The following is a 22,774-nucleotide window of genomic DNA, read 5'->3' as shown; positions in this document are numbered from 1 at the left end:
AGTGGCAGCCATCCTGGGAAAATGCATATTCAAGCAGCTGGTAACTGTTGAATGTCAATTTCCCAAAATGCTGTGAAAGACAAACTCTCACAGCCCCATTCTCATTGCCAGTCAGCCCGTAATTGTGGGGTTCAGGGGTAAATGATGATCTGGGAACTTTAAACTACAGGACAACAGAAGGGAAATCCAGAGTATGGGATGCATATTTGATAATTTATATAATATAAAATATGTCATTTATATCGTTTAAAACAATTTTTCAGCGTGTTTCCTGGCGCGATACACTTGCGGCGAGCGGAAAAAGGAGACTTGAAGCCGAAGCCATCGGTGCAGGGCGCATGGCGCACTCGGCGCTGCGCATTGCAGCCGATGTGAACAGCACAATTGTGGAATGGGGTGGCGGAAAGGAGGCGCCTGGCTATACTTGGCGCTGCGAGGCGCTTCCATGTCTGGTGTAAACCTTGCGTTAGGTTGAATAAAACTCTCATTTCGATTGATGCTATGCCCTTTTGTAAGACCTTATTCCGGCTGAGTTTTCAGAAAAAAAAGTTTACACTGATTAAGACTGCTTTCTTAATCAGGTTAATGTTGGAATATTGATGCCCATGTAAACAAAGTCGGTGTTTGCTTAGATATTGTATATCGTGTGACCATCTTACACAAAGGGTCACAGCATTGCTCACGGCTAAATCTTGAAATGGAGTGATGCGCAGTGAGTAATGTATTATTAAGTTGGATACAGCAGCAGACCCAGCTGATAAAAGTGGAGCAGACACAGGTTGACGTAAATTGTTTGGAACAGCTTGGTTAAAGGGGGACTGAGGTTTCCAAAGATATCTGTACACACTGACTCTATGACTAATGAATGCACTTCCCATGTGCTGTATTCTTAAAGTGTTACTTTACTGATGTTGGCTATTTTGTACTCAGTTGTTGTTGCTTCTGGTGTGACCACTAGGACAAACTGCACGTGTGGATAACACAGATTCAGGGATAACAGCCTTAGTCATAAACATAGACTATACTCTATTACTACTGCATAATAAATGTCCATTGAATTGGTGCTTTTACTATTGAGATGTACATGTGAAAAAAAGTCTGTGCTGTGCTTACAATTCAATTCCATTTTGCATTCTAAATAAACAAATTTTACATTTTCAAGCATACAATTAACTGATTGCTGATTTGATAATTCACTTTCTACAATTTGTGAAATAAATCACTCTGAGAGTTCATCAGTATGTAGAAGAACCTTGGAAACTGCACATGAGGTATTGTGTATAGATATTATACACTAAATCTTTAGACGGTATTAATTATGGCAGTTGTTCTCAAGGAGCAGGGGCTAGGTGGTACAGTTGTCAGTGGTCTAACCTCAAAAGGTTTTCTTCCTGAATCCAGGGTTGACTGGGGTTTTTAAATGCTCTACTTGTTTCTGGGAGGGTTTCCTCCGGCTTCCCCCCACAGTACCAAGACATGCAGATTGGGGTAAGGTAAATTGAAGACAATAAATTGATGATAGGTGTCAATTTGAGTGTGAATGGTTATTTACTATGTATGTCATACTTGCGATACACTAGTGACCTGTCCAGGAAGAACCCCGCCTCTCGCCCAATGTCAGGATCAAAATACATGTTCAGAATCATCTTTAAAACATTGTGCGAGCATGAATAGATAAAGATAATTATGTTACAGGCCTTTCTGGTCATAAATGAACATGCATTCTTCTGCACTTCCAATTTGCACATCTCACCAGTGAGGTTGAGGTCCAAGAAGCTGGTGCTCTAGTCTGACATATAGTGGCAGTGAATATATATGCATTTTTAAAGATTGTTATGGTCGGTCATAATACTGAGAAAGCTACTCTGACCTACATTTATCATCATGGTACCACAGGATCAAAGCTCAACCCACTCTGCTTGATAACATAAACACCTAAATTGATAAACAGTATACAGTGTTGAAAGAAGAGGAGTCTGATCTCTTTATCACCTAAATCTCCTCCACCCTATGACCTGGCACTCCCATGGACATCCTAGTCATTCCTCTCCAGACTTCCTTCACACACCGCCTGGAAGAGGGAGTCTATCGCACACACACACAAACACACACACACACACACACACACACACACACACACACACACACACACACACACACACACACACACACGCACATGTGAACGTATGCATCCAGGTGCTGTTTGTCTGTCTAGAATCTCCACTACAGTACCCGATCAAACAGGTAGGTGGAGATATCTTAGTTTGGCCCACAGCCTTCAGGGAGCAACTCTCACATCTCAAATGAAAGGTGCCATAAAAAGGCTCAGCCTCAAAAGTATAAAGAAGAAAGAAAGGGGAACAAAAGAATGGTAGGTTAGACTTTACACTGAGAATAGCACATACACACACACACACACACGCACGCCTGTGTCCCATCCACTTACGTAGAGAAGGTGGGGTTCATGACCTATACCAGACACCAGGGGGAGATCCAAATGATTTGGATTCGGTTTTGGGTAGCAGTTATGTTGCCCATTTTTTATATAAAGTTAATGGCTGATCAGTGGATGAACCTCTCAAATGACTCTCTCAAATTGGAAGTCTACAAACATTCATCCACCAGGTATTTCAGGACAGAAATCTATTATTATCATGACATTTTCCCATTTTTCTCTGTGCCCTGAGAATTTTTAATCAATATTTATACAGTTTATAAGACTGATAATTAATACCAGCCAAACAATTCAGGTTGTCTTTATGTGCTGTACATGGGCCACAAAAAAAATAGTCCAAAAATAATTTTCCCAGTACAAATTGCAACTTTTTTGTTAGTATTTTTTTTTTCAAAGAGAACACCATTCGTGTGCTTTACAAATTCTTATCAATCTTGTTACATGTTAATGGCAAATATTGCAAAACCCCAGATTTTTTTACTTTAATATGACTTATCTTTATTTCTTATTTAATACTTTCTTCCGTACAGAATACTGACTTAATACTGACTAAAATATAAAGTGCTCAAATATTGTAATACCTTGGATCTTACATCTTCCCTCAGTGCAATTTGTTTATTCCCACCTGATCTTTCATTCAGGTTTTTGTTTGTATTTCGTAGCCCAAGCTGTGATGATGCTGATGACTCATCTAATAGATATGGAGCCCAAAGTGTTCAATATTGGATAAATCAGAATATAATCATGAACTAAATGAATTTGGAATAATATTAATATGATCATTGTTATTATTGACAATAACAGGTTAAAATGGGTTTATTAGCTTATTAATCAGCATCAAAGTAAAGAGACAGTGTCTATGTCATGAAAAAAAGATCCTTTTTATAGCCGCATTAAATGCATCATATTTAATCATGAATTATGATCGGAACACATGTAACAAAATAATCAAGAGATCGCATCAATGCGCTCTCACATTCGAATGAAATTGAAACACTGCGACAAAGTTTCAATACATTTCAACAAAGTTACACAAGCCGTCACTTTTAAAGAGCAAAGAGGATGGCGAGGACACTCGCACGGGCTCACCTCACTCTGGGAATTCCTGCTCTAGTAAAGATAAAGAAGCTCACTTCAACTTAATGCTGTTTTTTTGTTTTGGGTGACTAATTCAGAGCTAAAAGTCTCTCTCAGTGTGAAAACATTTAATTTGTTGTATAAATTTGATGATTTTGGGGAATTGTCATTCAAAATGTTATGTGTTGACAGATGTGCAATGTATGTATAAAATACATTTTACCTTTTCTTTCACTTATTATTTAAGATGAATCATTTCTATCTCTTCATATAACCCTATTGGCATAAATTAGGAAATAATTTGGTGTAAAACAGTGTCACTTCAGAGAAGTAAATTATTTGAAAACAAATATCACTTGCATAGTTTTGTCCATATTCATAAACCCCTGCAGTTTTCTTTTTTTGGTGCCTTATTAAAGAAATGTTCAAAGGTTTTACCTTCACACAGCCTGTATTATTTAGCTTGATTGATGTTAACACCTCCCAGCCACTAGGTGCCAGTAATGCTCATAGGCTGGAGGCCAATCGCCATTAAATACTAATAATAAGAAGCCTTCCAGCCGGCGTTACTCGCATTCTCCCACATGAATCTCTGTGAATTTCAGCCGCTCGGGTTTATTGGTGATGGCATGCCCGCTAGCTAAAAAAACGAAGACACGGGCATTCAGCCCTCATGGGCAGAACACTATGGCTTGGATTTTCTTAGGGACGGGACTGTGTGCACGTTATGTTTTGAAAATCTTTGCCACTGCCAAAAACCATGCGACTGAAGCAAGCTTTCACAATTCTGAAAATGATTGGGGTTGGTGGGGTTAATGCAAAACTTATTATTGAATCATAATGATATACACATGTTTCTTTAAAGTGTTGTTCTATACATAGCCAATATGGATGGAATTGACATCTTTGTTGGAAATATTAATGTGGTTCATTAATAAAACTTAATATAAAAAAATGTTGATATGGCACAATAATGAACAAGAAAATGTCACATTGGCACTTATTGTCAAAAAGTAGGCCGACCCCTGGTGTCAGGGATGATCAGCTCTGTCAGCACTCCTCACTTCCTCTTACTTTGATGTAAGTTGACTTGCTCAGAGGAAACTAAGACTTGTTGCTGTAAGTGGGAAAGTGTCATCCTCTGTCTTTTTACACTGTAGTTTGTATTTTATGAAGAGGATGATGAACACAGATAATGCACTGATATGATAGATGATATTAAACACATACCTTCTAATCTGTTAGCGTCCCTGCAGCTATGAGTTAGTTTGTAACTATAGCAATTTACTCTTCAGTTCAGCTGAATGTGAGTGAAATGGAGGAGGTATCAGGGTCTTCAAAGCTTGTTTGTTATTGTGACTGTTGACCTGCATAGACCTACAAACAACATTGTACTTACAGGGGACTGGAGAGGCCTAAGCAGGTGCAAGTTTATGTGGATTGACACTTGTGGGGTGAAGACTGCATTTTGATGATACAAAAACTAAACAGCAATGTTTCCATTCTGAGACACCTACAACATTAACTTACTGCTGTAACTGATAGTGAACCTACTGTTTCTGGAAAGAAGCTTAACTTGGACATATTATGTGTCACTGCATCAGGAAATGGATGCTGCAGCGAAACTTGAAGAAATCAAAGAGAGGGCAATGGAAACTGCCCATTAAGCATATTTATGGCATCTGCATTTTGTTCTTCCTCAAAATCTTTTTATGTGCTTCATGTTGTGGAATTGGCAAATAGGTTCTTCTGCTGCTCTGTGTCGAGCTTTCATTACAAGTGAGTGCTATTCCTTTATTACCCATGATCTCAAAGAAAGTGTTTCTCCACTTTACAATTCTTTGACTGTTATCATCTCTCCAAACACAGGTAAGGTTTATTTGTTTCTCTTATATTCTTGAAGTGTAATTTAATATTATCCTCTTTTGCACTTTTTCTAGAATCAAGACATGGAAATGTAAACTTACTTGAGGCCACAATAAAGAAAATAAATGAAGGGACACTGCTTTTATAGGAATTATACTGAACACTGAGCTATTTCAGAATCTAATGCAACTGTTTCTTTTTTTTTACAAAGTCTCCATTGTGAAGATGACTGTCCAGTACCATGCTTCGACTGTGACAAACATGAACATTGAAGACAGTAAAATCGGCTATAAGCAGTTTCTCGGGGATGGCAGCAGCCCCCGCATTTCAGGTAACGATATAAGAGCCTTTATTATTGTCAAGATTATGATGTATACCACGAGAGAGTCAAATTGAATGTAGTTTCTTTTGCAATTTTAAAATCTTTTCAAACTGTGATAAATTTGCAACATCAGCATTCATTTGGAGTCATAATAAAAAGTCAATACAGAGCTTTGCACACATTAGGAAGCATTTCGCTCAGGAGTCACTGTAAAACACACAGAGTAAAGTGAAAATTGGAATTCAAATCTCGCTGATCACCAGAAACATATCAAACTTATATATATATATATATATATATATATATATATATATATATATATATATATATATATAAATATATTTAGGTGTGGTTCTGTGACATGTATATTTGTTATTTATTTATGTATTATATATCTTTCGTTGTATTTGGTTAATATTGGCAGTATTGCAAAAAACAGAGCAGCATTTACAGAATATGGCATTCATGAAATTAAGTGATTTGATTTTTCTGATATTTAACCTCCAGGATTTACCACTCCTGTCTACGTATTTATTGATTTGATTTCTAAATCATTGGGTGTAAAAAATCGAGATTATATAGAACATTTTGCCATGAGAAATGATTCAATCACCCAACTCAAGTTATAGTCATTATTCTCCTGAAAGATCATTTGGTTTGTCTTTATGTTGGACAAATTATACAGTAAAAAGATATTTATGTTTTATGTAATATTTTTTTTGTAGATCACTTAACAATAATAACATATGATGATGATGTCTATTTCTATAATAACATTTTACTAACAACGATTTTTGTTTACAAGTTTCGCTAGGAATGTATCTTCTGGACAGTATTTTGCAAGATTCAAACCAGATGAAACACAAAACCACAAGTTCCCTAGATCACTTCATGAAATGCAAGTTTCTGTTCCCGCTCTCACTCAGAGTTTGTGTTGAGGAACAGCTCCTACAGGGTTGCCACAGTTTGCCTCGGGCTCCTCTGTGTTCTCATGCTGGCCGGTATCATAGGTCAGAGCATCCACTGTGAGTACACATCTTTGTGTGTGTTTAAAAAGTTGCCAAAATGTGTTGGTGAATCTATTGATTGACAACAATCTCTCCTCTCTGGCAGATCAAAAAGCCGAAAAAGAACATCAAGACAATGTAAAAGTCATCGACAAAGAGAAAGAGAACCTGCAGGACAGCCTGAAGTCAGTGCAGAAAGATAAACAGGATATCGAAGCCAAACGGATTCAGTTACAGAGAGATAACAATGTTTTATCTCAAAAGAGAGACCAAATAGAGACAAATACTAATTTGCTGAGTGAAGAAAAGAACAAACTAAAGCTCAGCCAAGGCCAGTTAGAGACCACTAACAGGGCTTTGAACAAAAACATTGAACAGCTGAGAGCCAGTAAAAGCCGGTTGGATACCAATTACAATGTCTTGTCTGCAGCCAAAGAGCTGTTACAAAAACAATATGACACAGTGGTCAAACGTAAAGATGAGTTACAGGGCAGTCATGACTCGGTGACCAGGGAGAGGGACAATTTACATAACCAATTCAATAATGTCACCAGATCTAAAGAGAAACTGCAGATGAGTTACAATGACTTGATTAAAGACATAGAACATTTACAGGAGAGATACAACGCATCTACCGGTGAAAAGGACACGCTCGCAAACACTCACCAAAACCTAACGACACAAAGAGACATTCTTCAGGTAACTAGCAAGTTTCTTAAAAAAGTAACAGACATATTGGGGGCTCATTACAATATGACGGCTTGGGAAAAAAAAGAGCTTGAAAGCAGCTTAAATAATGTGACTGCAAAGAGAGAACTGCTGATGGTGAAAATCAGCAACCTGACTGCCGAGACAGATTTTCTCCAGGGCCTAGTTGACAAAATGAACAAGACAATGCAAGGTACGTAGAGAGAACTGACCGAAAATCCTATATGTTAAGGTTTCATCTCAGCGCTTTACACTTTTGTCTCACTACTTGATTATGTCGAATCAATATCTCACATGTACAGATAAGAAGTGTGTCAATGGCTGGCAGAAGTTCGAGAACAGCTGCTACTACACTTCTATTGGCAAGAAAACCTGGCAGAAAAGCAGAGAATACTGTCAAAGCAAAGGAGCTGACCTGGCAATCATCACAAGCCAAAATGAAATGGTGCGTTTTTCCGTGATGAACATCGATCAACCAATCAAGTTTCACTTGTAAAGTCCTTATTCACAAATCTGTTTGCCTCATAGGATTTAACAACATGCGACATCGCCTCCCCTTAAAGGTTCAGCCTGTAGAATTTAGTGACATCTTCTCGGAAAGTTTCATGTTGCAGTTGAATAGCCCTCACCTCACCTTCCCCTTCCAAACAAGAAAGAGAACCTATGGTAGATATCAGTTGTCATAAAAACTCAAAAGGTGTTTAGTTTGTAAAGTTTGGGCTACTGTAAAAAATATGGCGGCCTCCATGGAGACGAAATACTCCAGATGTAAATATAAAGTAATGAAATAATAAAATTCTAGGGTAATGCACAACAAATCACACAATTTTGAATCATTTTACAGGCAATTTCTCTGAATGGATCCCTTTCACCTAAATCTTACACACTTGACAAAGTTTAGGAGGGACGACAAAAAACGACCCATTCAACAGGGAAAAAAACACTATTCTTTTACACCATATATATGACAGAGATGAAGGGAACAGGAATGACAATTGTAACGATGGAGGGATTGTCATATTACATTGACAGTAATATAAAAATTGGCATATTGTATGTCTAAGCAATCTAGTTGTTATCATAATCCAGGATGTTGATCATCTGCACTGCGACGTGCTAAAATGTCTCCGTATTCATCTAAGAGTATTTTACATTGTTACAGCTCAACTAATTAACATTTTCATATCGGAGTATGTGAAAGGGTTTGCTCATATGATGAATCCACAAAGAGCTTCTACCTCAGGAGTACCACAGTCCAAACACTTTACACACAATTGTGGTTATCAGTTCCCTTAATGTGAATCCTTCATTTGATACTATAATACTATACTATACTATAGTACTATAGATCCTATAATTATTTAACATTTGACACTTGACACTAGTTTCCACACAAGAGTACAGTATAATCTAAGCTTTTAGCTTTATATTTGATAGAAAATAACTTTTTTACTTATTTAGTTCCTTAATAAATTGTATTTGATCAGCTGATAGCAATGGAATAGGAGACAAACTTGGGGCTGCTCTGTATAACTTAATGTAAAATATTTAAGTCAGTTTTTCTAATATTGGTGCATCTTCATTTGTGGAAAACAAACAGACCTCAATAACTTTTAATTACACCATGCTTCCCACATAGAACTTCATCAATGGCTTGTTTGAAAATGACAAAGAAGTCTGGATTGGATTGGCTGATGAAGGAGTAGAGGACGAATGGAAATGGGTGGACGGGACACCAATGACCTTAGCGTAAGAAAGTCAACGCACATCTCTTTATATATACGAAACAAAAAGTAAGTAATGTTTACTTCTTGTAGCCAATGACAGGGCAGCATTAATTCTTTTTGTGGCTGTCTCTCCTTGTTCTTCAGGTTCTGGGGTGCAGGCCAGCCCAACAGCTATAAAGGGACGGACCAGGACTGTGTGGAGTTCTGGCACCGTGCGTCAGGGAAAGGCGAATGGAATGATGAGAACTGTAGTTTAGAACAAAACTGGATCTGTGAAATGTAGTGTTTTTCCTGTATGGAAAGTGCTCTGGTTACAGTTGGCTACTTGCCTGACACTAATATAATCTTGATAATCACACTGTGTAGAGAGAATAAACATTGGGGACTGCTGTCGGTAAATTGTAAATAATTACAATATTAATCACAGTGACTAAATTTACATGGACACCAATATTCCAAATATTGAACTTATTCAGAATAAGACAATCATTTGATCATGGTGTTTAGATGAGTTGCGTTAAGAATATAAATACTGCGTCATACATCCGACTTTTCCGCAACCTTTTTAAAAATATCCCCATTGCAATATTTGCGCCCATCCAAACCCCTCATAATATCCATTCCTCTTAAAATGTATAGCATACTACTTTCTCCCTCAATCTTCATAGTGGCAGCCATCCTGTGAAAATGCATATTCAAGCAGCTGGTAACTGTTGAATGTCCATTTCCCAGAATGCTGTGAAAGACTCCGACAAACTTGCACATCGCCATTCTCAAGCGCGCAGCCGCCTGGCTGTTCACACCGGACGCGCATTTCTCCTTGCCGGTCAGCCTGTGCTTTCTCTGCTTGATGTCAAATGTAACCCGTTCAATGCAGGGGTTCGGGGGTTAATGATGATCTGGGAAATTTAAACTACAGGACAACAGAAGGGAAATCCAGAGAATGGGATGCATATTTGATCATTTAGATAATATAAAATCTGTCATTTATATCATTTAAAACAATTTTTCAACGTGTTTTCCTGGCGCAGTGAGTAATGTATTATTAAGTTGGATATAGCAGCAGACTCAGCTGATAAACGTGAAGCAGACACAGGTTGACTTAAATTGTTTGGAACAGCTTGGTTAAAGGGGGACTGAGGTTTCCACAGATATCTGTACACACTATGGAAACTGTTGAATAGTAAAGAAGGGGAACAAGTAATTTATATCTGTGATGATTCAATATATTTACTAAAATAATTCAATGCATGATGATTGATATATAGTTTACAGTTATCCATTTATGGAAAAATACACTTTCAGATTATGTCAAGTAGATTTGATTGACATATTGCACTGATTGTAATCAACTGACTGTATGACTAATTAATGCATTTCCCATGTGCTGTACTCTTAAAGTGTTACTTTACTGATGTTGGCTATTTTGTACTCAGTTGTTGTTGCTTCTGGTGTGACCACTCGCACAAACTGCACATGTGCATAACACTGATTCAGGGATAACAGCCTTAGTCATAAACATATACCTTACTCTATTACTACTGCATCATTAATATCTATTGAATTGGTGCTTCTACTATTGAGATGTACATGTGAAAAAAAGTCTGTGCTGTGCTTAAAATTCAATTTCATTTTGCATTCTAAATAAACAAATTTTACATTTTCAAGCACATAATTGACTGACTGCTGATTTGATAATTCACTTTCCACAATTTGTGAAATAAATCACTCTGAGAGTTCATCAGTATGTAGAAGAACCTTGGAACATGCACATGAGGTATTGTGTATAGATATTATACACTAAATCTTTAGACGGTATTAATTATGGCAGTTGTTCTCAAGGAGCAGGGGCTAGGTGGTACAGTTGTCAGTGGTCTAACCTCAAAAGGTTTTCTTGCTGAATCCAGGGTTGACTGGGGTCTTTAAATGCTCTACTTGTTTCTGGGAGGGTTTCCTCTGGCTTCCCCCCACAGTACCAAGACATGCAGATTGGGGTGAGGTAAATTGAAGACAATAAATTGACGATAGGTGTCAATTTGAATGTGGATGGTTATTTGTCTATGTATGTCATACTTGCGATACACTAGTGACCTGTCTAGGAAGAACCCCGCCTCTCGCCCAATGTCAGGATCAAAATACATGTTCAGAATCATCTTTAAAACATTGTGCGAGCATGAATAGATAAAGATAATTATGTTACAGGCCTTTCTGGTCATAAATGAACATGCATTCTTTTGCACTTCCAATTTGCACATCTCACCAGTGAGGTTGAGGTCCAAGATGTTGGTGCTCTGACATCTAGTGGCAGTGAATATATATGCATTTCTAAGGATTGTTATGGTCGGTCATAATACTGAGAAAGCTACTCTGACCTACATTTATCATCATGGTACCACAGCATCAAAGCTCAACCCACTCTGCTTGATAACATAAACACCTAAATTGATAAACAGTATACAGTGTTGAAAGAAGAGGAGTCTGATCTTTTTATCACCTAAATCTCCTCCACCCTATGACCTGGCACTCCCATGGACATCCTACTCATTCCTCTCCAGACTTCCTTCACAGACCGCCTGGAAGAGGGAGTCTATCGCACACACACACACACACACACACACACACACACACACACACACACACACACACACACACACACACACACACACACACACACACACACACACACACACACACACACACACACACACACACACACACACACATACACACACAAACACACGCACATGTGAACGTATGCATCCAGGTACTGTTTGTTTGTCTAGAATCCCCACTACAGTACCCGAATAAACAGGTAGGTGGAGATATCTTAGTTTGGCCCACAGCCTTCAGGGAGCAACTCTCACATCTCAAATGAAAGGTGCCATAAAAAGGCTCAGCCTCAAAAGTATAAAGAAGAAAGAAAGGGGAGCAAAAGAATGGTAGGTTAAACTTTACACTGAGAATAGCACATACACACACACACACGCCTGTGTCCCATCCACTTACGTAGAGAAGGTGGGGTTCATGACCTATACCAGACACCAGGGGGAGATCCAAATGATTTGGCTTCAGTTTTGGGGTTAGCAGTTATGTTGCCCATTTTTTATACACAGTTATTGGTTGATCAGTGGATGAACCTCTCAAATGACTCTCTCAAATTGGAAGTCTACAAGCATTCATCCACCAGGTATTTCAGGACAGAAATCTTTTATTATCATGACATTTTCCCATTTCTCTCTGTGCCCTGAGAATTTTGAATCACTATTTATACAGTTTATAAGACTGATACTTAATACCAGCCAAACAATTCAGGTTGTCTTTATGTGCTGTACATGGGCCACAACTAAGTAGTCCAAAAGTAATTTTCCCAGTACAAATTGAAACTTTTTTGTTAGTATTTTTTTTTCAAAGAGAACACCATTCGTTTGCTCTACAAATTCTTATCAATCTTGTTACATGTTAATGGCAAATATTGCAAAACCCCAGATTTTTTACTTTAATATGACTTATCTTTATTTCTTATTTAATACTTCCTTCCGTACAGACTCTTAATAATGACTAAAATATAAAGTGCTCAAATATTGTAATACCTAGGATCTTACATTTTCCCTCAGTGCATTTGTCTAGTCCCACCTGATCTTTCATTCAGGTTTTTGTTTGTATTTCGTAGCCCAAGCTGTGATGATGCTGATGACTCATCTAATAGATATGGAGCCCAAAGTGTTCAATATTTTATAAATCAGAATATAATCATGAAATAAATGAATTTGGAATAATATTAATATGATCATTGTTATTATTGACAATAACAAGTTAAAATGGGGTTGTTAGCTTATTAATCAGCATCAAAGTAAAGAGACAGTGTCTATGTCACGAAAAAAAGAAACGCAACATATCCTTTTTATAGCTGCATTAAATGCATCATATTTAATCATGAACACATGATCAGAACATACGTAACAAAATAATCAAGAGATCGCATCAATGCGCTCTCACATTCAAATGAAATTGAAACACTGCGACAAAGTTTCAATACATTTCAACAAAGTTACACAAGCCGTCACTTTAAAAGAGCAAAGAGGATGGCGAGGACACACGCACGGGCTCACCTCACTCTGGGAATTCCTGCTCTAGTAGAGAAAAAGAAGCTCACTTCAACTTAATGCCGTTTTTTTGTTTTGGGTGACTAATTCAGAGCTAAAAGTGTCTCACAGTGTCATGGGCAGAACACTATGGCTTGGATTTTCTTAGGGACGGGACTGTGTGCACGTTCTGTTTTGAAAATCTTTGCCACTACCAAAAACCATGCGACTGAAGCAAGCTTTCACAATTCTGAAAATGATTGGGGTTGGTGGGGTTAATGCAAAACTTATTATTGCAATCATAATGATATACACATGTTTCTTTAAAGTGTTGTTCTATAAATAGCCAATATGGATGGAATAAATTGACATCTTTGTTTGAAATATTAATGTGGTTCATTAATAAAACTTAATATAAAAAAATGTTGATATGGCACATTAATCAACAAGAAAATGTCACATTGGCACTTATTGTCAAAAAGTAGGCCGACCCCTGGTGTCAGGGATGATTAGCTCTGTCAGCACTCCTCACTTCCTCTTACTTTGACGTAAGTTGACTTGCTCAGAGGAAACTAAGACTTGTTGCTGTCAGCAGTAATGGGAAAGTGTCATCCCCTGTCTTTTTGCACTGTAGTTTGTATTTTATCAAGAGGATGATGAACACAGATAATGCATTGATATTAAACACATACCTTCTAATCTGTTAGCGTCCCTGCAGCTATGAGTTAGTTTGTAACTATAACAATTTACTCTTCAGTTCAGCTGAATGTGAGTGAAATGGAGGAGGTATCAGGGTCTACAAAGCTTGTTTGTTATTGTGACTGTTGACCTGCATAGACCTACAAACAACATTGTACTTACAGGGGACTGGAGAGGCCTAAGCAGGTGCAAGTTTATGTGGATTGACACTTGTGGGGTGAAGACTGCATTTTGATGATACAAAAACTAAACAGCAATGTTTCCATTCTGAGACGCCTACAACATTAACTTACTGCTGTAACTAATAGTGAACCTATTGTTTTTTTGATTCCTGTTTCTGGAAAGAAGCTCAACTTGGAACTATTATGTGTCACTGTATCAGGAAATGGATGCTGCAGCGAAACTTGAAGAAATCAGAGAGGGGGCAATGGAAACTGCCCATGAAGCATATTTATGGCATCTGCGTTTTGTTCTTCCTCAAAACCTTTGTATGTTCTTCATTTTGTGGAATTGGCAAATAGGTTCTTCTGCTGCTTTTTGTCGAGCTTTCATTACAAGTGAGTGTCATTCCTTTATTACCCATGATCTCAAAGAAAGTGTTTTCTCCACATTACAATTCTTTGACTGTTATCATCTCTCCAAACACAGGTAAGGTTTATTTTATAGGAATTATACTGAAAACTGAGCTATTTCAGAATCTAATGCAACTGTTTATTTTTTCTGGTAAGACTCCATTGCAACGATGACTGTCCACTACCATGCTTCGACTGTGACAAACATGGAAATTGAAGGAAGTAAAATCGGCTATAAGCAGTTTCTCGGGGATGGCAGCAACACCCGCAATTCAGGTAACGAAATAAGAGCTTTTTTTATTGTCAAGATGATGATGTATACCACGAGAGAGTCAAATTGAATGTAGTTTCTTTTGAAATTTTTAAATCTTTTCAAACCTTAGCTAAATTTGCAACATCAGCATTCATTTGGAGTCATAATAAAAAGTCAATGCAGAGCTTTGCACACATTAAAAAGCATTTCGCTCAGGAGTCACTGTAAAACACACAGAGTAAAGTGAAAATTGGAATTCAAATCTCGCTGATCACCAGAAACATATCAAATATATATATATAAATATATATAAACATATTTAGGTATGGTTCTGTAACATGTATATATTTTTTATTATTATTATTATTTATTATATATCTTTTGTTGTATTAGGTGAATATAGGCAGTATTGCAAATAACAGCGCCGCATTTAATAGAATAGTTGCATTCATGAAATTAAGTGATTAGATTTTTCTGATATTTAACCTCCAGGACTAACCACTCCTGTCTACGTATTTACTGATTGAATTTCCAAATCATTGGGTGTAAAAAATATAAGTAATAAAAAACATTTTGCAGTGAGAAACGATTCAATCACCAAACTCAATGTATAGCCATAATCCCCTTGACAGGTCATTTGGTTTGTCTTTATGTTTATTAACAATAAAAACATATGATGATGATGTATATTTCTTAAATAACATTTTACTAACAACAAGTTTTATTTATGAATTTAGCTGGAAATGTATCTTCTGGAGAGAATTTCCAATCCCAGTCAGATTCAAACCAGATGAAACACAAAACCACAAGTTCCCTAGATCACTTCATGAAATGCAAGTTTCTGTTCCCGCTCTCACTCAGAGTTTGTGTTGAGGAACAGCTCCTACAGGGTTGCTACAGTTTGCCTCGGGCTCCTCTGTGTTCTCATGCTGGCCGGTATCATAGGTCAGAGCATCCACTGTGAGTACACATCTTTGTGTGTGTTTAAAAAGTTGCCAAATGTGTTGGTGAATCTATTGATTAACATCATACAATCTCTCCTCTCTGGCAGATCAAAAAGTCGAAAACAAAAACCAAGACAATGTAAAAGTCATCGACAAAGAGAAAGAGAACCTGCAGGACAGCCTGAAGTCAGTGCAGAAAGAGAAACAGGATATTGAAGCAAAACGGATTCAGTTACAGAGAGATAACAATGTTTTATCTCAAAAGAGAGACCAAATACAGACAAACAACAATTTGCTGAGCGAAGAAACTAACAAACTAAAGCTCAGCCAAAGCCAGTTAGAGACCACTAACATTGCTTTGAACAAAAACATTGAACAGCTGAGAGCCAGTAAAAGCCGGTTGGATACCAATTACAATGTCTTGTCTGCAGCCAAAGAGCTGTTACAAATACAATATGACACAGTGGTCAAACGTAAAGATGAGTTACAGGGTAGTCATGACTCGGTGACCAGGGAGAGGGACAATTTACATAACCAATTCAATAATGTCACCAGATCTAAAGAGAAACTGCAGATGAGTTACAATGACTTGATTAAAGACATAGAACATTTGCAGGAGAGATACAACACATCTACCGGTGAAAAGGACACGCTAGCAAAAAGTCATCAAAACCTAACAACAGAAAGAGACACTCTTCAGGAAACTTTCAACTCTCTTAAAAAAGCAGCAGACATATTGCGGGCTAATTACGTGTCGTTGGCTGAGGAAAAAAAAGAGCTTGAAAGCAGCTTAAATAATGTGACTGCAGAGGGAGAAGTGCTAATGGTGAAAATCAGCAACCTGACTGCCAAGAGAGATTATCTCCAGGGCCTAGTTGACAAAATGAACAAGACAATGCAAGGTACGTAGAAAGAACTGACCAAATATCCTTTATGTTAAGGTTTCATCTCAGTGCTTCTACACTTTTGTCTCACTACTTGATTATTATTGAATCAATATCTCACATGTACAGATAATAAGTGTGTCAATGGCTGGCAGAAGTTCGAGAACAGCTGCTACTACACTTCTAATGGCAAGAAAACCTGGCAGAAAAGCAGAGAATACTGTCAAAGCAAAGGAGCTGACCTGGCAATCATCACAAGCCAAAATGAAATGGTGCGTTTTTCCGTGATGAACATCGATCAACCAATCAAGTTTCACTTGTATAGTCCTTATTCACAAATCTGTTTGCCTCATAGGATTTAACAAGATGCAACATCATCTGCCCTTAAAGGTTCAGCGTGTAGAATTTAGTGTCATCTACTGGTGAAGTTTAATGTTGCAGCTGAATACCCCTCACCTCACCCTCCCTTTCCAAACATGAAAGATAACCTATGGTAGAATTCAGTTGTCATAAAAACGCAAAAGGTGTTTAGTTTGTCCAGTTTGGGCTACTGTAAAAAATATGTCTGCCTCCATGAAGACGACCTGAAAATATATAATAAATATAAAATTCTATGGTAAGGTAAACAACAAATCATAAATTTAGGAGGGACGACAAAAAACGACCCATTCAACAGGGAAAAAAAACACTATTCTTTTACACCACATATATGACAGAGATGAAGGGAACAGAAATGACGATTGTAACGATGGAAGGATTGTCATATTACATTGACAGTAACATATAAGTTGGCATATTGTATGTCAAAGCAATCTAGTTGTTAACATAATCCATTATGGGGATCATCTGCACTGCCACGTGCTAAAATGTCACCATATTCATATAAGAGTATTTTACATTGTTACAGCTCAACTAATTAACATTTTCATATCGGAGTATGTGAAAGGGTTTGCTCATACGATGAATCCACAAAGAGAATATACCTCCGGAGTGCCACAGTCCAACCACATTTCACACAATTGTGGTTATCAGTTCCCTTAATGTGAATTCATAATTTGATACTATAATACTATACTATACAATAGTACTATAGATACTATAATTGTTGAACATTTGACACTTGACACTTTTTCCACACAAGAGTACAGTATTATCTAAGCTTTTAGCTTTATATTTGATAGAAAATAACTTGAACTTTTTACTTCCTGAATAGGCTTTATTTGATCAGCTGACAGCAATGGAATAAGAGACAAACTTGGGGCTGCTCTGCATAACTTAATGACTGACATGATAGTAAAATATTTAAGTCAGTTTTTCTAATATTGGTGCATCTTCATTTGTGGAAAACATCAATAACATCAATAACTTTTAATTGCACGGTGCTTCCACATAGAACTTCACCAATGGCTTTATTGGAAAGGACAAAGAAGTCTGGATTGGATTGGCTGATGAAGGAGTAGAGGGCGAGTGGAAATGGGTGGACGGGACACCACTGACCTTAGCGTAAGAAAGTCAACGCACATCTCTTCATATACAAATCAAAAAGTAGGTAATTTTGACTTCTTGTAGCCAATGACAGGGCAGCATGAATTCTTTTTGTGGCTGTCTCTCCTTGTCCTACAGGTTCTGGGGTGCAGGCCAGCCCAACAGCCATAAAGGGACGGACCAGGACTGTGGGGAGTTCTGGCACCGTGCGTCAGGGAAAGGCGAATGGAATGATGAGAACTGTAGTTTAGAACAAAACTGGATTTGTGAAATGTAGTGTTTTTCCTGTATGGGCAGTTCTCTTGTTACTGTTGGCTACGTGCCTGACACTAATAACTATAATCTTGATAATCACTCTGTTTAGTGAAGAGAGATTCAACATTGAGGACTGCTGTCAGTACATTGTAAATAATGACAATTTTAATCACAGTGACTACATTTACATGGACACCAATATTTCAGATATTGAACTTATTCAGAATAAGACAATCATTTGATTTTGGTGTTTTGATGAGTTGCGTTAAGAATATAAATACTGCGTCATACATCTGACTTTTCCGCAACCTTTTTGAAAATATCCCCATTGCATTTGCATCCAAACCCTTCAAAATATCCATTCCTCTTAAAATGCATAGCATACTACTTTCTTCTCATAGTGGCAGCCATCCTGTGAACAGGACATGCATATTCAAGCACCTGATAATGCTCTGTCCTTTTGTACAACCTTATTCCGGCTGAGTAATCAGAAAAGGTTGTTTACAAGGCATGGTTTGATTTAGACTGCTGCCTTAATCAGGTTAATGTTGGAATATTTATACCTATGTAAACAAAGTCAGCGTTTGCTTAGCATTGCTCACAGCTAAAAAATGAATAGGAGTGATGCGCAGTGAGTAATGTATTATTAAGTTGGATATAGCAGCAGACCCAGCTGATTAAAGTTGAGCAGACACAGGTTGATGTAAATTGTTTGGAACAGCTTGGTTAAAGGGTGACTGAGGTTTCCACAGATATCTGTACACACTGTGGGAACTGTTTAATAGTAATGAAGGGGAACAAGTAATTTATATCTGTGATGATTCGATATATTTACTAAAACAATTCAATGAATGATGATTGATATATAGTTTACAGTTATCCATTTATAGAAAAATACACTTTCAGATTATGTTAAGCTGATTTGATATACATACTGCACTTAATGTAATCACTTGACTATATGACTAATGAAGGCATTTCCCATGTGCTGAACTATTAAAGTGTTACCTTACTGATGTTGGCTATTTTGTACTCAGTTGTTGTTGCTTCTTGTGTGACCACTAGGACAAACTGCACATGTGCATAACACTGATTCAGGGATAACAGCCTTAGTTATAAACTTATACCTTATTCTATTACTACTGCATCATTAATATATATTGCTATTACTATTGAGATGTACATGTGAAAAAAAGTCTGTGCTGTGCTTTCAATTCCTTTTTTAAAACATGTTGCATTATAAATAAATACATTTTATATTTTCAAGCATACAATCAACTGATTCCTGATTTAATAATTCACTTTCTACAATTTGTAAAATAAATCACTTTGAGAGTTCATCAGTATGTAGAAGAACCTTGGAACATGCACATGAGGTATTGTGTATAGATATTATACACTATATCTTTAGACGGTATTCATTATTGCAGTTGTTTTCAAGGAGCAGCGGCTAGGTCGTACAGTTGTCAGTGGTCTAACCTCAAAACGTTCTCTTCCTAAATCCAGGGTTAACTGGGGTCTTAAAATTATCTACCTGTTTCTGGCAGGGTTTCCTCTGGCTTCCCCCCACGCTACCAAGACATGCATAAAATGAAGACTTTAAATTGATAATTGGTGTCAATTTGAGTGTGAATGGTTATTTGTCTATGTATGTCAGCCTTGCGATACAGTAGTGACCTGTCTAGGAAGAACCCCGCCTCTCGCCCAATGTCGGGATCAAAATACATGTTCAGAATCATCATTAAAACTATCTGCGAGCATAAATAGATCAAGATAATTCTATTACAGGCCTTCCTTGTCATAAATGAACATGCATTTTTTTGCACTACCAATTTACATGTCTCACCAGTGAGGTTGGGGTCTCGGTCCAATATGCTGGAGTGGCAGTGAATATATATGCATTTTTAGAGATCATTATGGTCGATCATAATACTGAGAAAGCTACTGGCACTCCCATGGACATCCCTCTCATTCCTCTCCAGACTACCTTCACAGACCGCCTGGAAGAGGGAGTCTATCGCACACACACACACACACACACACACACACACACACACACACACACACACACACACACACACACACACACACACACACACACACACACACACAATGCACGTATGCACATATAAAATACATTTTAACTTTTCTCCAACCACAGCAACAGCCGCTGAAACTGAAATGTCATTATCTATGTGCAGAGGTAACTAGCCGCATGTATTTTGTTACATGCATTAAATAACTTTTATTTAAGACTAAATTGTGATTGTTGGAGAACTGTTAGAAAGTGGAAATTCTATTTTCTTTAAATTTATTATTTGAAAAAATACCAATTTTATACCTGTAAGGTTAATTTGATATAAGTAAAGATGATTTAGTGTAATGGAAAATTTCACTGATCAATGCTTTACTACTATTTTGACTGTTTTCTGTGCAGCTGATACAACATCAATGTCTTCCACCTCCTGTTGACCTTTATTTGTGCAACTGTGTTTTCTGGATTTGAATCCTCTTTTTGTAACAGTGATGCAAGACAGCAGATGGTCCTGTCTGCTTTCTGTTTTGTTTCCTGTTTATCACATTGTATAAAAACCTCCCTTTTTAACTTCTTGTTGCACTCTGAGCCATGTTGCTTGCTGTGTAACCCTCTGCAGAGCTAATAATTAAAACTCCAAGGCAACTCCGGTCTGAGAAACTCATTATTTAAATCTCATGATACATTTCCACGACATTAGAAACAAATCAAACATTGTGATGTTCTAATGGGAATTATAGACTTTAAAGTTACTATACCCGATGATTATCAGAGAAACAATCATTTGATCCACATGAATTCAAATAAATCGATCAAACACAGTAGATCACTGATATTTTAACTTCTTTTATTCATTGAGTTATTGATTCTCAAGATTCTCATTTCATTCTTTTGTACAATTTTTAGCATACTCGCTTTAACAATATAACAGTACTAAATAATAGACTTATTACTAGAGTCTCTACTGTGTTTGATTATTTACCAGGTTTAATAATGTCTGATGAGATACCAATGTTTCTTTCAGTGCTGAATACACTCCTCTCCTGTGGACACACTGAATGTGAGTCAATTATTTTTTTTAATGCTATCTATCTTTTTAAATATGTATATTTCATCCCATTTTTCTTCATGTATATTGTTACTTAGATTAGTGACTATATGAATAAACTGCCAACGTATAGAACAAAACTCAAAAATATAAAATCAGAAATATGAAACTTAATTTTCACATCGTGCCGACAGCCGGACAAATCCACTTTTCTTCTTCTAAATAAATGCGTCCTTCAGTCTCCACAGTCAAAGCTGAAATACCTGATCTCAGTTCCTTACGTCGACCTTTCACACTGACAGAAAGACAATCATATTATATCATTAAGTTAAGCTCTTTGTTTCACATAGACATTATAAAAAAAAAAAATGTGAGTAGCATGCTTTCATGTCTGGCTGCGATAAAAACAGAACTAATCAGCATCAATATTAACCAGTTCTTTCCGTTGGTTTTATATTTGTGTTTGAATGTTCAGTGTCCAACAGAAGCTTTGTCGTGCTGCAATACAACTGGACTCAGATATTCAGCGATGAGACGATCTCTGTCAGGTGTGAGATCCAGGGAGGAGGAGACACCCAGTGGGAATATGAATGGCGGACAACAAGCTCCCACCAACCAGCCACTGGTCCAAACACAGCTCCCACACACAGTGAATACAGGCTGGGCACTGCCTCTGTTTTCCACAGTGGAGAGTACTGGTGTAAGGCCAGAGCGGACTTGTATTCCTCAACAGAGTGGAGTGACGCCTTCCAGCTGAGAGTAACACGTAAGTCCAATCATCTTTCAATTCCTGCACCGAGGACATTACGTCTTCACCTCTTTCTTTTTGTTTTTCTTGGCAGGATTACGTAAAAACTACTAAACCAATTTCCGCCCAATCCCCAGATAGCATCTGGGTGTGGCCCAAATACCTTAAATCAAACCCGGGTCTTTTTTTGGCACACATCAGGTGCTGTAGGCAAAGTGTGATATGGATGTGGACCTTGAGTTGTCCATGAATGGTGAACATGGCCCAAACAGCACATAACAAATCGGGGCCACCTTTGGCCCTTCTGGTTTACAAACAGTATTGCTATGGCTTATCTGTGGCCCGGCTCTGGCAAACAGCAGTGGACTGCCCAAGTGCCATCATTCCATGAGGTCTGTGGGCTGGATGACAGTGGGACAGTTTGGGCCACATCTGGGCCAAAAACATTTAGCTATGTAGGGATCAATGAACCTATTACATTTTGAGATTCATTATCAGACCTTTTTGTCTTACATTTTAGGATCAGAACTTTGCCCTCTACTGAGTGAAATTCTGCTTCATACACTTTAATCTTTTTTCCCCATTAAATTTGTCTTTCATTTTCTCA

At 37.5% G+C, this 22,774-nt stretch overlaps 2 protein-coding genes across 4 annotated transcripts; both read left to right on the top strand.

The window, feature by feature from the left end:
• Positions 1-5,261: 5,261 nt before the first annotated feature.
• Positions 5,262-10,806, top strand: LOC133023146 (C-type lectin domain family 4 member M-like). 2 transcript variants are annotated; one of them, XM_061090117.1, is made up of 7 exons: positions 5,262-5,311; positions 5,610-5,729; positions 6,647-6,745; positions 6,834-7,628; positions 7,738-7,880; positions 9,075-9,184; positions 9,307-10,806. In XM_061090117.1, the coding sequence occupies exons 2-7, from the start codon at positions 5,624-5,626 to the stop codon at positions 9,443-9,445; spliced, it is 1,392 nt and encodes a 463-aa protein (XP_060946100.1). In that variant the 5' UTR covers positions 5,262-5,311; positions 5,610-5,623; the 3' UTR covers positions 9,446-10,806. The 2 variants fall into 2 exon arrangements, with proteins under 2 accessions (XP_060946100.1, XP_060946092.1); XM_061090109.1 differs by having other exon boundaries at positions 5,298-5,401.
• A 3,618-nt stretch (positions 10,807-14,424) lies between these two features.
• On the top strand, positions 14,425-19,352 carry LOC133023135 (C-type lectin domain family 4 member M-like). Of its 2 annotated transcripts, none has more exons than XM_061090098.1 (7): positions 14,425-14,500; positions 14,672-14,791; positions 15,630-15,728; positions 15,820-16,614; positions 16,726-16,868; positions 17,990-18,099; positions 18,220-19,352. In XM_061090098.1, the coding sequence occupies exons 1-7, from the start codon at positions 14,434-14,436 to the stop codon at positions 18,356-18,358; spliced, it is 1,473 nt and encodes a 490-aa protein (XP_060946081.1). In that variant the 5' UTR covers positions 14,425-14,433; the 3' UTR covers positions 18,359-19,352. The 2 variants fall into 2 exon arrangements, with proteins under 2 accessions (XP_060946081.1, XP_060946072.1); XM_061090089.1 differs by having other exon boundaries at positions 14,449-14,591.
• Positions 19,353-22,774: the final 3,422 nt, after the last annotated feature.

Source organism: Limanda limanda, chromosome 2 (genome assembly GCF_963576545.1).
Source record: "Limanda limanda chromosome 2, fLimLim1.1, whole genome shotgun sequence".
Classification (NCBI taxonomy): domain Eukaryota; kingdom Metazoa; phylum Chordata; class Actinopteri; order Pleuronectiformes; family Pleuronectidae; genus Limanda; species Limanda limanda.
Note: the sequence above shows the minus strand (reverse complement) of the source record. Positions and strands in the feature narration are given on the sequence as shown.

Excerpts from the sequence above, each read along its gene's own strand:
- LOC133023146 (XM_061090117.1), top strand. The coding sequence starts at position 5,624 with ATGACTGTCCAGTACCATGCTTCGACTGTGACAAACATGAACATTGAA. Across the intron at positions 7,629-7,737 it reads AATGAACAAGACAATGCAAG|ATAAGAAGTGTGTCAATGGC; the intron begins GTACGTAGAGAG and ends TCACATGTACAG. Across the intron at positions 7,881-9,074 it reads TCACAAGCCAAAATGAAATG|AACTTCATCAATGGCTTGTT; the intron begins GTGCGTTTTTCC and ends CTTCCCACATAG.
- LOC133023135 (XM_061090098.1), top strand. The coding sequence starts at position 14,434 with ATGTTCTTCATTTTGTGGAATTGGCAAATAGGTTCTTCTGCTGCTTTT. Across the intron at positions 14,792-15,629 it reads CAGCAACACCCGCAATTCAG|AGTTTGTGTTGAGGAACAGC; the intron begins GTAACGAAATAA and ends GCTCTCACTCAG. Across the intron at positions 16,869-17,989 it reads TCACAAGCCAAAATGAAATG|AACTTCACCAATGGCTTTAT; the intron begins GTGCGTTTTTCC and ends GCTTCCACATAG.